Here is a 15,109-nt window from a genome sequence, read left to right as displayed (position 1 = left end):
TATTACTCAGAGGAAATAGCTGAGCCAACCCCCCAAGTTTACAAAGTAGGCTTATACCACATTAAGAGAAGACAAAGGTTGAAACCTGTGGCAATTAAATTCTTAATGGCTCTGACTCATGCCTCTGGCACACATCATCTAAGTCAAGTGAGTTCTGTCCACGCTAAATCACTTCAGTTCTGCCCACCTGAACAGCTTTTCCTCAAGTCAGAGCTGTAAAACAGGTAATGTGTTTTGGAGCTAAGTATGGCTCAACCTATTATACTTAATTGAGGATGCACAGGACACGTCAATACTGAGGATGAGGAAAAAGAGATGCTGTTCCTAATAGCTGTGCTGGCACTAAATCAGTGGAGTTACATGAGAATAGGCAGAAGCAAAATCCACAACTCTAGTGCTTTGAGTGTTAAGATGAAATACTTTAAAAAATTTTCTCCATTTCTGATGTATACTGACACATACAGAAAGGACCCAACACAGGAAAAAACTGAGCCACCCAGGATCACCCAATATTCACATATTTTCACATGTGTACCTTCCTCTAAATATGGGATTAAAAACATCTCTCAAAAGAGCTCTATGTCTAGGCATTACTGTGTTTGTTTTTATACAAAACACATTCCATTTCAGTGGCAGAGCTGTGGACATGACACTCAGCAAAGGGGTGGCAGCATTTTACCCTGCTCCCACCAGGTCTGGATGACAACATCCATCCCTCTGTCCAAAGAATGGTCCAGTCTCAAAAGGCTTTGTGTTTCTCCCTTTGACTTTGGAAAGATGTCAGAATAAGCATCAGGCAAAGTAGTATGAACAGAGAAATAGTCTCTGCGAGGTATCCAAACGGAAAGATTGCCTCTGCAATGACAGGGAGTTAAACGTGGGCAGGGGAACGGCTGTGCGCAAAGAAGGAAGCGCAGCCTGCATCTGCCAGGCTCAGGGAAGGGGGTGGGAGGAAGGTGTGCCCTCCCACAGGGATACAGACAGACAACACCCTATGCTGAGCAAGGCCAGCCCTAAGTACTTGCAAGCCACAGTTAAAGTGCCATTTTTTTCAGAAGACCTGCAACCGGTCACAAGAGATGATCCCTCAGCACAACAGGAGCATACCTTATGTAAGCCCTTTCATTATAGAGAGATCGTAACTATTTCAGCAGCAATCACAATTAACATTTTCTTACTTCTCATCATATTGGGGGTTCAGAGTTTTTTTCTTTACAGAAGTCTTCTTCCTGCTTGCCCATCTTCTATCTGGAAGCAGGTATATACGAACATATGGATCTACTCCACGATTGGAAGGGGGTACTAAGTTTCTGTTAAAAGAAATACAGTGTTGACAAGCAAGGCAGGCTCTCCCACTGACTCTTAGAATCAGACCCATCCTTCACGGGTTCATGGGCCAAAAGCTTTTATCTTGGCAGCTGGAACATAAGCAAATAAAACTTTAAGGAAGTGAAGTTAAACACAATTTTCACTACTGAGTGTGGCCACTTACCAGGGTTCCTAAATTAACATTTACAAATTCAGTCATAGGTGTCAATCCTTGTCATGATGCCTATCATGACATCCCAAGACATGCATCAGCTGTCAATGCTGTTCAGAGGAAGTTTTGGGTGGATGAAAGTTAAAGTATCTCTACTGCAGTGTGCACTACTCACTAGCCACTCTCGCAGACCCGCTACTGGCATTGACCAGAGCTGGTGGTTTCCACCTGCCTGGGCTTAGTCAGGCTGCATAGATCGAAGTCAGCCAACGCTAAGGCGTCGCGGCTGGACAGCTTACGCTGCACATGGTTCTGCTCCCGCTTTGCTGAATGTCTGACACAAGCTCACAGAGCTCTTCCCCTTTCCTTTACGGAGGGACACAAGTAAACGTCAGTGTTACCTGCAGCCATTCACCAGCACAACGAGACTCTGCCGTACTGAAGCATACCGCACTGTGAGCTGAATCTCTCCCAGAGGCATTCCAGTCCCGCTGAAAGACAGTTGCACAGTCAAAGCTTTTAAATACAGCTATTTAACAGACGACATGCACAGACCTAGCAGCACAAAACAGGACACGAGCTTCAGAAGTTGGTGCTGCATTTTCAACTAAAACCACTATTATTCTTTCTGACATCCTAAGGTTGGCTATCTAGAAAAGCAGCTGGACCACAGAGGCTCCACAGAAACAACATTCCCGTTAGTGCCAGCACTGCCTAGCTGGCTTTCTGCACAGGTACCCGATTCCAGTCCCACAGCATAAATGGCCAAAAAAAGCACTTAACTGGCCTGCTGTAGATGGAGCAGCAAAGTACAGGTTGGCATGTTACACAGCTCCTCCAAGGATGTCTGTATATGCAAAATGAGACCTTTTTTGTATCTCATTCTGCATGTTATTAAAGCGGTTTCAAATCCAAAACACTGCCTAAAAATGGTTTAACAATGGTTTACAAATGAGGCCCTGTTCAGCGCTGCAGAATTTGCCAGTCCAGAAGTACTAGATTGAACAGCTGGAGCTGGGTTTGATGTTCAGGTTGATAACTGCTCTGATGTTCTCTTAATTGAGATGGACCTTCTTTGCTACTTCAGTTCACTAAGGATTCTACTAGCTTCATTCTGCGCCCCAGGAGAGACAGATCCAACTCTCCATCCTCCTCAAGAGAGCAGACTACCCGCAGCCTCACGCTTAGCACTGTGGGAAGGACACACACGCAAGCACACCTATCCGCAAAACCTTTGCTCACAGCATTATGAGAGTCTCAAAACTTGTTGGACAAAACACAGCATCCAAAACTTTATGCAGCCAGATATGCTTATCAAGAGTTTATGTTTTTACAGAAGTGGGATATTCAGACTTCCAATCTCCTGTTGCTAAAATCATGAGCGTTAAGGGACCCAGGATATTCTGTGTGAGAGGCTCTTAAACAATATAAAGCCAATACATGCAGCACCTCTTAGGAGAGCCAGAGAAGGAAATGCTTTCACTTGACACCTGATCTGATAGTCACCTTGTAATTTACTTTGCTGTTGACTAGAATACTTGGGCCAATTCTTTGTAAGGTGATTTGAGACCCAAGACTCCAAATGACTTAGCAGTCCTGAATTCAACTGTATGCAACAGCGACCTATAAAGCCTAAACCTTCCCAAGAGAAGAACAATTCAGCTGGAAGAACACCTACTTATGAAGGTCCAGATTACTGCTACTTAATTCAAAGCAAGAAGAAGGCAGGGAACCCAGCGAAGCAACACTGGGTGCAAGCCTCAGCTCCTGCACGACTGGCAACGTGGGTACTACCGCCGCTCTGGTATGCAATGCTGATGATGGGCGATGCTCTGGATTTTGCTCACGCTCTGTCTCATTAAGGCCAGCAGCAGTTTCACTTGGTACAGATGCTGCTGAACTTTCATTTGTGTCCAGGTCTTCTCTGCTGTCCTTTTTCGGCAGGCATTCAAGTGCTGCAGAGTCTTTGCTCACAAGAGGTACTTTTGAGACTTCTGGTTTTGGTGGGGAGACGAACTTTTGCTGGTTTCCACCCTTCTCCGTGACATGCACAGGACCTTGCTTCGAAGCACTGATACCAGCCTTGACTCTTTGTGGATTGGGTTCCTCAACATTCAAGGCCTAAAAAAAATCACAAGGGAGAGAAATGAAGGCTGCTCCCAAAGCACTGGGGTTAATGCCAGCATTACCACCTAGGATGAAATTTCACCACAAAACTGTAACAGCAGGAATCTGCCATTAGAGATGAAAGAGGCCTATGGGATTAGCTGTTACATTCTCCTCCCTTGTCCTACTGTGCATGTATTTAACAGTGTCTAAACACTGATCCAGAGCACAATGAGAAAACAATTTGTAAGCATCAGTCTCTCTTACTTTTTAGCAGCTTTGATTTCCCAGCTTAGACTTTCTCAGTCCAACTCTTTACTGTCATGAGAAGATTTTCAGCAGCGGCACTGCGCTAAATTTCAGGAAGCCTCAGGGATACCTCTCAGCTCCACCATGCACTCTTAATTGCACTTAAAGACCTTGCCACAGTTCTACTTTCTACTCATCTGTGAGGCAAAGCTGCATTTCTCCTCTCCCACCTGTCATCTCTTTTGCCTGGTTACAATTGGATGCTTCCGCTGGGGATACCAAGTGAACATGGCAAAGACCAACTTACCCGCAACACAAGTTTCATCTTAATAAAGCTGTCTGAACTTGAATGATCCAGCTGAAATCTCTGATCCAGAGTCATGTTTGGGTCCTTAAGTAAGTGGGAGAGACACACCACTGAAGTTCCCAGGGCACTATCCCGATCCTTGTCTTTTATCTGGGGGGGGTGTGGGGGTGTGGGCGCAGAAAAAAACATTATTAGATGGTAAACTGAAAAGCATACCACGGGGAACAGCAAAGCAGGAAGGTATTTCAGACAGAGACTAAAATTAGCTTATTTACTTCAGGATATACTATCAAGTATAGTTACTTCCAAACAGGTGATGCCAATATTTCAGGAGTGTAACAAATTAGTATTTTTGGAGTAAAAATCCCATCTCTAACTATGCAGAGAAGGAACTGCCCTAGCAGAAAAACTAGGCCCTGGGATTTAGTTGACTGTCCTTACTTGCTCTGGGGAAAACGTCCCAGGCAGCTGGGATGACAACTGGTCTAAACCTCTACAAGTTTTTTAGGTAATAGCTTGTTTAGCCTATTTAACCTCAATACACCTTCTAAGTTCAAATCCACTTCTGTAGCCAAGTGAACCACCATAAAACTCGCTGTGACTGCAATGTATGCTAGTGAGATACAGGATTTCTTAACAAGCCAAAATACCAAGGTGAAGAGATAGGACGCTGGTCGAGAATTACGAAGGCTGCAATTTCTGGCAGCAAAATATTCATGGCTTTACTATACAGACGTGTATGAAACCTCTTTTGCACTTTGCAGCCAGAAATGCCCCACATTTTGAACTAAGATTTTATGCATTACATGATTCTAGAGCAAAGGTAGATACCAGCATCACCTGACAGAGAATCACCTCTGCAACACCAGGTGCTTCTTCCACCTTTTAAGTAGGAGGACCTCAGTACAAGCGCACAGGAACAACGAGCACTGAGATCACATCCACCATAAAAGAGGTTTCTTCCTACAGATGTGCACTTTGTCTTCAAAGGAAAGGCTTTTCTCTCACCTCAACATGCAGTGACTGGGAACGAGCGCTGTGGACAAAGAAGGTGAAAGCCTGGCCCCATGTGGGATCTTTGCTGAAATTGCAGGTCTGCAAGAAGAAGATTGTGGCATATAGGTTAGTTTATTCTGCAAGCAGCAAAGAATACCATGGCACTGATCACCTGAGAGGGTCACAGTGACCCTCTTGTTTTATTCAGTGATGCTACACCCCAGCTGTATGGAGAGAGTGAAATTTCCCGGTCAGAAGCATGCAGAAGCAAAGTCTCTGTAAAACCAGAACAAGTTCTGCAGGGTGTGGAAATGCCAAAGAACAAGTCTGGCGAGCTGCAGTTGGCCCCAACCAGTGCTGCCTGGACCAGCAGCCTGCCTCACCTGCAGCGAGGCACCGCTCCCTCTCTCCCACCTCTCCACCCAGAAAGCCAAAGCACTGCTTCCAGCCTACAGCCACCCAGAGCCAGCTCCCAAAGCTGCAGCGAGCTGGCGGGGAAGGGTAGGGAAGCCAGTGGGGCAGTTTGAGGGGTGAGAGCTCATGGGAAGAGGAGGGCACAGCTTCAGCGCCATCCACTTCAAGGATGAAAGAGCACGGAAAGCACCCATGGGGGCCACGGCTGAGGCTGCTCCGTAAGCCAGCTGCTTCCACCAGGCCATGAGTGCTGGCAGCAAGGGGAAAGGAGCAGGGGAAAGCTGGAAGTCTGACCTAGCTTGGGAGAGGCAGGTGATGTGGTGGGGAAAAGGGAAAGCCAAAAAAGGTAAAAATGCAAGCAGAACCCAAATTCTGGATGGAGCAGGTGTAAGAAACAAACGAAAATAGGTGCCAGCCCCATATGCTAGTGTGTAGCCAATGGCACTCATTCCTATTTGTTGGGTGTCCAAAAGAACATAGGGCCGCCCTGCCCTCATCCACTTCCAGCCGCAAGGCAATAAACATGGCAGCTACTAGGAGGGCAGAACTCAGCTGTTGCTCATACTCATCAGGGAAAAGTAAATATTAAGTAATGAGAAAGGAACTGAAAGTGAAGTGGAAGAGATCCAGATACATCTTGTCGAGGTTAAAAAAAAAAAAAAAAAATCTGTGAAACACAGGAGCCAGGAGACTTTGAGGGAACGAATGCCAGTTTGATGCAAGTGACACTCTGCCCTGAGAAAGCATGAGCCAGACTGGAGACCTATCATTTTTTCCTCTTCAACCGTCACAGAACTAGAGTATCTTGACCAACATGACCTCATGGCCATGAGCACTAAACCACACATCTGTACAGCAGCTGACCAAACACCCACTAATCAAGCACAACTCAGTGACACAGGGCTTCCACATGCTGGTTGACCCCCACTTCCCAGCCTCTGCAGCTATCACCATAACTACAGCTCTTCACATCAGCTTCACTAGTCCTACCCTTCCTTACCTGGAGATAGTCACCCATACAATAGAAAGTATTTAAGGAAAGCAGAAGAGTCAAACAGCCTCACCTTGCTTTTCTGAGTCTTGTTTCCTACTGTGAGGAGGACAAAGGAGGAAGGTTCTCGTTCCGTCTTCTGTCATTTAATACAAGGGGGAAAAAAAAAAGGAAAAAAAAGAGACATTTATAGTTTACAGGAAGCAATATCAAACCGCTACTCTTACTTGAAATAAGTTGCTGGAAAGCTAACAATAGTTTGCAGATGTGGGACATTTGAAGAGTGCAGTACACAGGAAAGACATAACACAGCACAGTCTTACCCTCTACCATCAAGAGTACATATTTAAGCCAAAGTTTTATGTATTTAGGTTTCAATATGTGAGCAGTTAAAAATTTGTCAGAAGCTGGGAGGAGACAGAGAAGATAGCTGAAGGCTCAGTGGGAAGTCTTCTTCATTCCTGAATGAAACAGGGCTCTCAGAATTGGTTTCCAAGGGTCAGGACTTGCTGTAAAGCAGCTAGAAGTGACTCTTTGGCATCAAGTAACAATTCCTTTCAAGAAGCAATAATACTGAATGTCTTGTACTGTGCTTCTCTGCACTAACGCTATAGAAGTCAAGGCTGAGGATCCGGTCTTGGCACAACACTGTATAGAAAATGTATACAATGAAGTCCAGAATTCAGGAGTATCGAATGTGCTGTGTATCACAGTGCTGGTAACTCATCTAAATTGTAAAGATTTCATTTAGGAGGGGAGCTACTCAGAGAGAATGGGAAGCTTTACCCATTGCTCAGAGCTGTGGTTGTGTGTAGCTTGTTCACGAAAAAAGGGAGAAAGACATTCTTCCCTATACACACCATTTACATCACAGTAGCAAAATGCAGTATCTGGGGGAAAAAGTAAACAGAAGCAAAGAGAGGAGTCATGAATGACAGAGTGGTTTCTGAATCCCTCTAAAACTGAGGGGGAAGGAATCCGGTGGTCAGCTCTCCAATGGACAGGAAGGTTACCACAAACAAGCACATTCCTCCCATCCCAATGTGGGAGGTCAATCTGGAACAGCTCAGCATGGAAAGAACCCCGCAGCAGCAGAAAGGATAACATGACTTGGTCTGATGCCTGGAGATTCTCTGCCCAAAGTATAAAATAAAGACAACCCCACACATAATCAAGTATTTCTGTACTGCACTTCCCCTTGGACCTCCTAGACTTTCACTGAGGTGGGCTTTCGATCACTATTTTGAACCCCAGGTCACTTAGATTCTGACAATGGAGAGATTATTTCTTTTTAACCACAGCTAGTTTCAGTTGCTACGATACCACATAATCCAGAACGTTGTTTTGCAAGCATGGGAGAAGAATATAAATTTTACCTTGAGGTACTTGTTATTTTTGATCTTCTTTGCTCCACATTCCCCATTCGAATACTCAAAGTGATTTTTCTGAATTAGTAAAAGAGTATTTAAAAAAAATTAATTTGTGGACTTTATAAAAAAGGTTAGGAGTGAAGGCTGCCTGCATGTGGTTTGTACTTACTGGAAGGTTGAAGGCGCTGTCCAAGTATACTATCAGAATAGCTGTAGACAGACCCTTCTTATCCTGCGAAAGCCAGGGAAGATAAAACCAAAACAAAACACAACACAAGGTAGACATGATCACCCATCAAGGACAATGTAATGCACAACACAAATTCAATGGACAGTTTCTGAAAGCTAAGCAGCTCTTCACCCTTCTCCTAAAACTTGCAATGTACAGGAGCACAAGCCAATACTGCACGACAGTTTTAAGCAGACCAGTAAGAAGAGCTGTAAGTCTTTCCAATTCACTGGCCCTAATGCTCTTCAATCTCTCTGGTGCAGAACTGGTTGGATTCCCCAGTGCAGCAAGACACCTAAGCACATGCTCAACCACATAAATCAACATCAGTAATCCAGTGTCAGCAGAACAAAGCCTGGCAACAAACTTTATTCACTTCAGTGGAACTCAGTTGTTTTTGCTTTATTATGAAGAAACAGCATCCTTGGGAGATGGGCTTTATCCAAGCAATTCTGCTGGACAAGTAAGACACCATTTGGAACTGTGGCCCTACCAAGCACCAGTGGTGGTATCTGCCTATGACTAGTACAGGTTATAGACAGGGGTGCTACACAGATCCTAGATGAAGGGGGAAGGAAAAATTATCAAAGGAAGGAACTGTGAGAGAACACTTTGCAGTGAGTCAAACAAAGCTTTGCTAGTTCAAGCAAAAAGAGCTGCCAGACTTGAGTTACTCCTGAACTACCAAGGGACCTGGGGCAAGCAAACACCCTTCCTCTTCAGTAGGGGCGGGGGGGAAATCACACCAAAATTTTGTCAGACAAAAATAAACTCCCATGAGTTTGCCTGGGGTTCCTAATTTTACACACTCCTTTGTTTGCTGAACAGGGATCAGAGTATCTGAATCCTTTAAGCAAATATACTCACCTCATGTAGCTTTTCTTGGTCATTTACTAGTGAAAGCCACTCCAGTTTTAAATGCAAGTGTCCGCTTGTTGTCTTACTTAAGGGAAACCACTAAACAGAGACAACAAAGAGTAACTTGAGAACTGTGAGGCAGAATAATTTTGATATACGTGTTGCAGTCTCCGAGACTTACGTACAACAGACAATACGAATTGCACTTTGAGCGCCTTAGCTTGCATTTTTGACACTTAGATTGTAGCATGTCCATCTACTTAGAAACACAAGCCAGAAAAAATGAAAATACCATATATGAAAATACCCATATACATGCACATGGATATTTCCAACCAGCAGCAGCACAAGACAGGCATTCTGGCATTGTTTGCAGAGTCCTGGGTTGCAGGATGAAGCACAATAAGACCGGATCATTTCTCCCCTCAGCAATCAGACTGCTTCACCAAACTTTATCTGTAGCCTTGTACAAAACATTTGGTACATACAGGACACGAGATACCAACACAAGATACCCCACCGCTGGCTCAGCGTAACCTCAGGGCTGTCTGTGGTTGAGAGCTTGACTGTAAAAATTATTGTAACGGCTACTTCAAGTTTTCTGAGTGAGGGTATTTTCTTTTTGTGAAAATACTACAGTGCAAGTGTGCAAGGAAGCTTTAAGCACACGGAATCAATGTAGTAGCAGAGGGAGAGAACAAATGAGTACATGTAAGCACATACCACCAACCACATTTAGAAATAAGCTGTGATCTTTACCTCATCAACAGTTCTGTCATTCATTACATCCACTAGGCTTATAAGCAAGCTGAAAGACAAAAAGCAAACGTTTCAGTGTATATTTAGGCATACAACATACTGCTGTTGGGGGAAAAAGAAACCACCTCCAAAAAAAGCCCACACTCAAATCTGTTCCAAATAACTTCTCCGCATTACCTGTGTGCATGTGCACTGGAACGCACTTACACTTCTGAAGTCTCCTCCTTGAAATACTTCCAAAACCAAAATAAATTTGAAGTCATTCTCGAGTCGTGTAGTAACTATAATTTCTAATGGTTTCCTAGGATTCCCTGCAGGAGTCTGGGACCATTCTCTACCCTGTTCAAAGTTAGTTGCACTAGGAACTAGCAACTTGGTATCAATATTTGGACAAAGGGAACAGTTTCCTTCAATATTAAGTTTCTCGTATGAATGATCTGGGTATCCCGCTGCAGAGGTTACTATACCCCAAGCAAGGGTCATGCTAATTTACCTGCCCATAAAGTCATCTTTATCTGGATCTTCATCGTACAAGTCCACTTCTAAGTCCTGACCAGGCACTTCATGCACAACAAACTGGAGGAGAAAGAGGTATTGATTAAAAATAAAAAGCATTCACATAGGTTGATATAGGCTCAGGCTGTGGACGAGAACATGACACTTCGCTGTATAACACATTAAGGACATTCCCTGCTGTTTCGTGGCTAATTGCATAACAAATACAATTGATTATAGCTGAAAATATTTCAAAACCAGTTTGCTTGTTTTGAACTACAAGTTAAACCCCTCAAACTGGTATCCCTAATAAGCAGAGAAGAATCAATGCTAGAGCAGACTACAGCACTGATTGATATTTAAAGCAGTGCTTTGCACCTCCTCCAAAAACCCACATATGTAAAACAGATCAACCTGAACGACATTTCAAGTTTGCAATGTAAATTTGAACTTGTTTAAAGGAACAGAAATGCCTCAATCAAATAACAAGGAAGTCCACCTGCTCCAGTGCAGTCAGCTAAGAGAAGGTCCTCCAAGCACAGGGATGTAAACGGCTGTGCATCCTACAGATGGAAAGATCAAAAGATTCAATACCTCAAAGGTCTCATTCCAAATGGGATTAAGATCTCGGGAAACTGTCTTGCTTCGATACTGCACCGTGCCAACGCGAAGAAGAGCATACGGGTCAGACTTCCCCCTGATTGCACCAAGGAAACTGTCTTTCTGGACAAGGTTTTCAGCTTCTAGCAGATGAACCCTTATTACTCCCTGAATAAGACAAGATACAAAATTGGTCATGAAAATGTGAGCTTTGGATAATTATAATATGCTACCTCCTAAAACTAGTTATTTCAGGCAGCAAGGGTAGTCACCATGACAGTTTTGCAAAGACATGTATTTTGATGCAGTGTATTTCCAATGACAGCTGTATTAAAACACTTTTTCCACCACTCACCTAGAGAAAAAAAACAACCTTAAACAGATACACAGTCCAATCTAGATAATCGGGTAGGAAATATTCAATTTATTTTTAAATCAGAAATATACATATGCACTCAGGATTACAGCCACAGTCAAATCAAGTGTAAAGACCTATTCCCACTGACTGGAGGAAGAACTGAGCACCCATTGGTAGGTTCTTATTTTATTGCAGAGTGGCCATTCAACTTCAATTTGGTGATGCAACTTTGCAGTAGGGAGCATCCCTTTGTCATTCATTTATATTTACCCTCATTAATGAGCATATTAGGTATTTGATGGATGAAGGAGACTAAAGATCTGGATACGTCAAGCACTTAGGAGATTTGTTGTTGGGTTTTTTTCCTGAATTTTTTTCTGTAACAAAGATATGTCACCCTCTGAGCTCCCTATTTACACCCCTTCACAGCATTAGTAAAAAAATCAAGTAGCCTGACACTCACTGCTCATGTATTTACCTCCTCTAACTGAAGATTGGTGGTATTCTCAAATGAGACTAAAGGTTTAAACTGGTAGATGAGCTCAGTGTCTAAACAGACTGCTTATGCCATGTATAGAGGGTAGGATGTCCCAGCGCGCGCCCGCCCACCCCCCCAAATTCTGAACTATCCAACATCTGCTTTTATATTTCTGAAATATTACCTACAGAAAGCCTACAATCCAGGTTGAAACAGCTGATGCAGGAACCTAAGACACTGAGCTTGCATGCATCCACATTGCGGCAAATGCATGCTCAGGTAGATTAACACCCTCACTGAAAAAAAAAACACACTCACATGTGGGATAGGGAACCTCAAGTGGGCAATGTTCATGTTCTTTTTCAGAGGCACTGTGATCCTGTTCGGTAGAACTAGCCGTGCAGCAATGAAGTCTTGAATTAGCGAGTCCGACATTACACTGCAGGTGGGGAAAAACAAAAAGGCAACCTAAATCCCTACAATCGATCACAATTTCAGTTAGAATGAAAGAAGGAGGCACAGAGAAAGAAATGGGCACTGAGAAATGAGTGATACTGCCTACCTTCCCCCAAAGAGTTATCAAGCACTGGAACAGGCTGCCCAGGGAAGTAGTTGAGTCACCATCCCTGGAGGTATTTAAAAGACGTGTAGATGTGGTGCTTAGGGACATGGTTTAGTGGTGGACTTGGCAGTGTTAGGTTTATGGTTGGACTCAATGATCTTAAGGGTCTTTTCCAACCTAAATGACTCTATGAAAGAGTGCCTACACTCTGCAGTACAACTGCACATGGACAGAAGAAACTCATGTTTGTGACATTTATCTTAGAACAAGAGGAAATGGAAAGGACACTTCAACACCAGAACCAATCACCAAAGGTGGGTGTGGATCACTGCGGAAGATTAGGCTGTCTCCTGTCAATAAATCACGTCTAGTTGAGCTGCTGCAGAGGAGAATATGAGCATGGGGTAGCCTCTCAAGATCCCTTTCAATATTATTCCCTATCGTTCTGCACATAATCGCCATTGCCTTGTCGAACACATGGTGCAAGTGTCCACTTGCACGCAGGGGTGTTCCAGTGTAGGGCTACTAGGGCTGGATGTAAATTTGGCGTCTAGGTTGTAAACGATGAATGGGAGCTTAGGCCACATGATGAGATAGTCACGCACCCAAGCAAGTCATACAAATTCATGTGCCTTCTGGGTTTCCTTAGGAATGCTGACACCAGAGACAGACAAGGTGAGGAGGGAATCCGGAATTTTCAGCATTTCACAGGGGGCTCAAGACCTTGAGGTAGTTTGTTTTTAGATTTAGAACATGGCCCCCGTGCACACTGCTGTCTGCTCTTGGCCACATGCCGAGACCTTGCTGTAAAATGGAAGGAGAAGCCAGCCACATTCGAAACAAAATGAGTTTGGCTTTTTTTTAATAGAAGACCAAGCAAAAGATGAGATTCTGTATCTTGGTGTATTTTGCACTAAGAAGGAAAATCTTGTTTGAGGTAACTGGACCTTTGACACACAGGAGATCACACGGACTGAACTGAGGGTACTGTCTGTCTTGGAGTTTAGGGAACTTTTCAGTCTAATTAAAACTTACACATTTTTAGCTTTTCAGTTTAAATCTTTTCTTTAGAATTGCTCTATTTGTATGGCGGGGACAATTAATTTGACCTATTTCTCCTAAGCAAGAAGTATATGGCTATCACAGACATCCTGTATTCTCCAAGTAATTAAAGAGAGGACTTCAGTATAGTACTACAACTCATCATGAGCAGAACACAATATTAAGAGGAAAACCCAAGAGCTCCAAACATCTGAAAGACTTTCATTCTCTTGATAAATCTAGTGCTTATAAGGCAGCTTCTCAGGGTAAGACTGTGCAACAAATTTGTCACAGTTCACAGATGAGGCTGGATTCACACAGAAGGAAAGTCCTCCCCCACTCCAAATGTGAAACCAGGAGCCTGAAAGCCCTTGGTCAGGCTGTTGGCTTTCCTGTCACAGAATCACACTCCCACAAGAAGGTCACAGGATCATTCCTTCTCTTGAGTTTTAGGGTACACCCAACCAAACACAGCTTGTACATGAGGACAGACGACTGCATCCAGCTTCTTTACTCTCTTAAGTAAGTCTGTTTCATTTGAAAAGGAGAGCTCTTGTTCAACCTGTACTTCAGCCTATTCACTGCCAGGCATGTTTTGCTCCTGGCTTTCATGTGCTGTGCTGATGAACAAGCAAGGGTTTTGGGGTTCAAAACCCTGTGAGAGAACCAGGGAGTGAAAATTTAGGACACCAAATTTGCACTTAATTATATGAGAGGCTGTAGGTTGAAACACCTACATAACCTTCTCCCTGCAAGGATTAAGGAAACCACGTTAGAAAAGAACAGATTCATTCCTCTGATAAAAACTGGAGCTCTCAGGGCAAACTTCAGAGCAAAAGGCCACTCTGGCCTCAAATTAAGAGAAAAAGAAAGCTTCCTCTCACTCAACATCAAAGGTCTTCAGAGGCCCTTTAATGCATAAACTGGCACCTAAAGTAGCCAGCCACTTCCTATGAGACTGCAAACCATGAGCTGCAGGGGAAGAGAGGGGAACAGAAGTGTCTGCATTTGCGTTTAAAGGGAGAAAGGCAATGGCTCAGTAACCAAATATATTTTGTTCTTGTGTAACAGAATTTCCTCCTTACACTAAGGAACAAGGACAAAGTGAATGTCCAATCTGGGGAAACAGTTTGAAACTTACAGTACTGAAAACCGCTAAGATCTTCATACTTGCTGTGCAAATTTTATGTACAAGATCAACCCAAAAGGCATTGGGGAAGAGCTACATTTTCTGAAGAACCTAAAGGATGAGCAGATGACACAGAAAGAGAAGAACATTTCTCCTCATAAATCTGGTGCAGTTTTCTTTATCACAGATTGTATTTCAGTTCGTCAGAGGGCCTGCAACTCTGTGATACCTACTCTTTTATCACTTTAAGGTAAATAAACATAAGCACAGACTGCCTGTCACCTAGGTCTGCTCACCTACCTTTATAAGTAACTGGCACATGGGAAGCAGAAGGGATTTTTACTTTATTGATGATTGTAGTTTTGGGGATTTACTATTTCCATCCTAAGCCCCAAATGCAATGAAGTGATTGAAGCAATTTTGATAGAATGTAAAAAGCACCCTCCTCAGGTTTTGCGAACTCCACAGCCAGATATGATAGCATGACTATCAGTGTAACACCTGTTACACACCACTGTTGAGAATAACTTTGATGATTACTGGAGAAAGCCATCCCAACTTCCGAAGGCTTTTTAAAGAATAAAGTGAAGCAAAACGGACACTCACTTAATCCCTGGGACATCCAGGAGGTTGCTCATGCCCGCCCAGTTGATTTCCAAGTGCTACAACAAGATCAGGGAGAAAAAT

At 43.5% G+C, this 15,109-nt stretch overlaps 1 protein-coding gene across 1 annotated transcript in view; it reads right to left on the bottom strand.

Annotated features, from left to right (window-relative positions):
- The window catches only part of ESYT3 (extended synaptotagmin 3), a 33,660-nt gene that overhangs the window by 1,867 nt on the left and 16,684 nt on the right, over positions 1 to 15,109 (bottom strand). Inside the window, exons 7-20 of the mRNA XM_059820491.1 lie at positions 15,029 to 15,084; positions 12,009 to 12,129; positions 10,849 to 11,022; positions 10,253 to 10,335; positions 9,760 to 9,808; positions 9,010 to 9,099; positions 8,083 to 8,145; positions 7,920 to 7,988; positions 6,617 to 6,682; positions 5,151 to 5,237; positions 4,143 to 4,292; positions 3,159 to 3,601; positions 1,882 to 1,971; positions 1,179 to 1,310 (exon numbers count right to left, since the gene is read on the bottom strand). Coding sequence (XP_059676474.1) covers positions 1,179 to 1,310; positions 1,882 to 1,971; positions 3,159 to 3,601; positions 4,143 to 4,292; positions 5,151 to 5,237; positions 6,617 to 6,682; positions 7,920 to 7,988; positions 8,083 to 8,145; positions 9,010 to 9,099; positions 9,760 to 9,808; positions 10,253 to 10,335; positions 10,849 to 11,022; positions 12,009 to 12,129; positions 15,029 to 15,084 — 1,673 coding nt within the window. The remainder of the gene's footprint in view (positions 1 to 1,178; positions 1,311 to 1,881; positions 1,972 to 3,158; positions 3,602 to 4,142; positions 4,293 to 5,150; positions 5,238 to 6,616; positions 6,683 to 7,919; positions 7,989 to 8,082; positions 8,146 to 9,009; positions 9,100 to 9,759; positions 9,809 to 10,252; positions 10,336 to 10,848; positions 11,023 to 12,008; positions 12,130 to 15,028; positions 15,085 to 15,109) is intronic.

The sequence above is a fragment of the Gavia stellata genome, chromosome 8, assembly GCF_030936135.1.
Source record: "Gavia stellata isolate bGavSte3 chromosome 8, bGavSte3.hap2, whole genome shotgun sequence".
Classification (NCBI taxonomy): domain Eukaryota; kingdom Metazoa; phylum Chordata; class Aves; order Gaviiformes; family Gaviidae; genus Gavia; species Gavia stellata.
The sequence above is the reverse complement of the archived record's forward strand: the minus strand, read 5'-3'. Positions and strand labels throughout refer to the sequence as shown.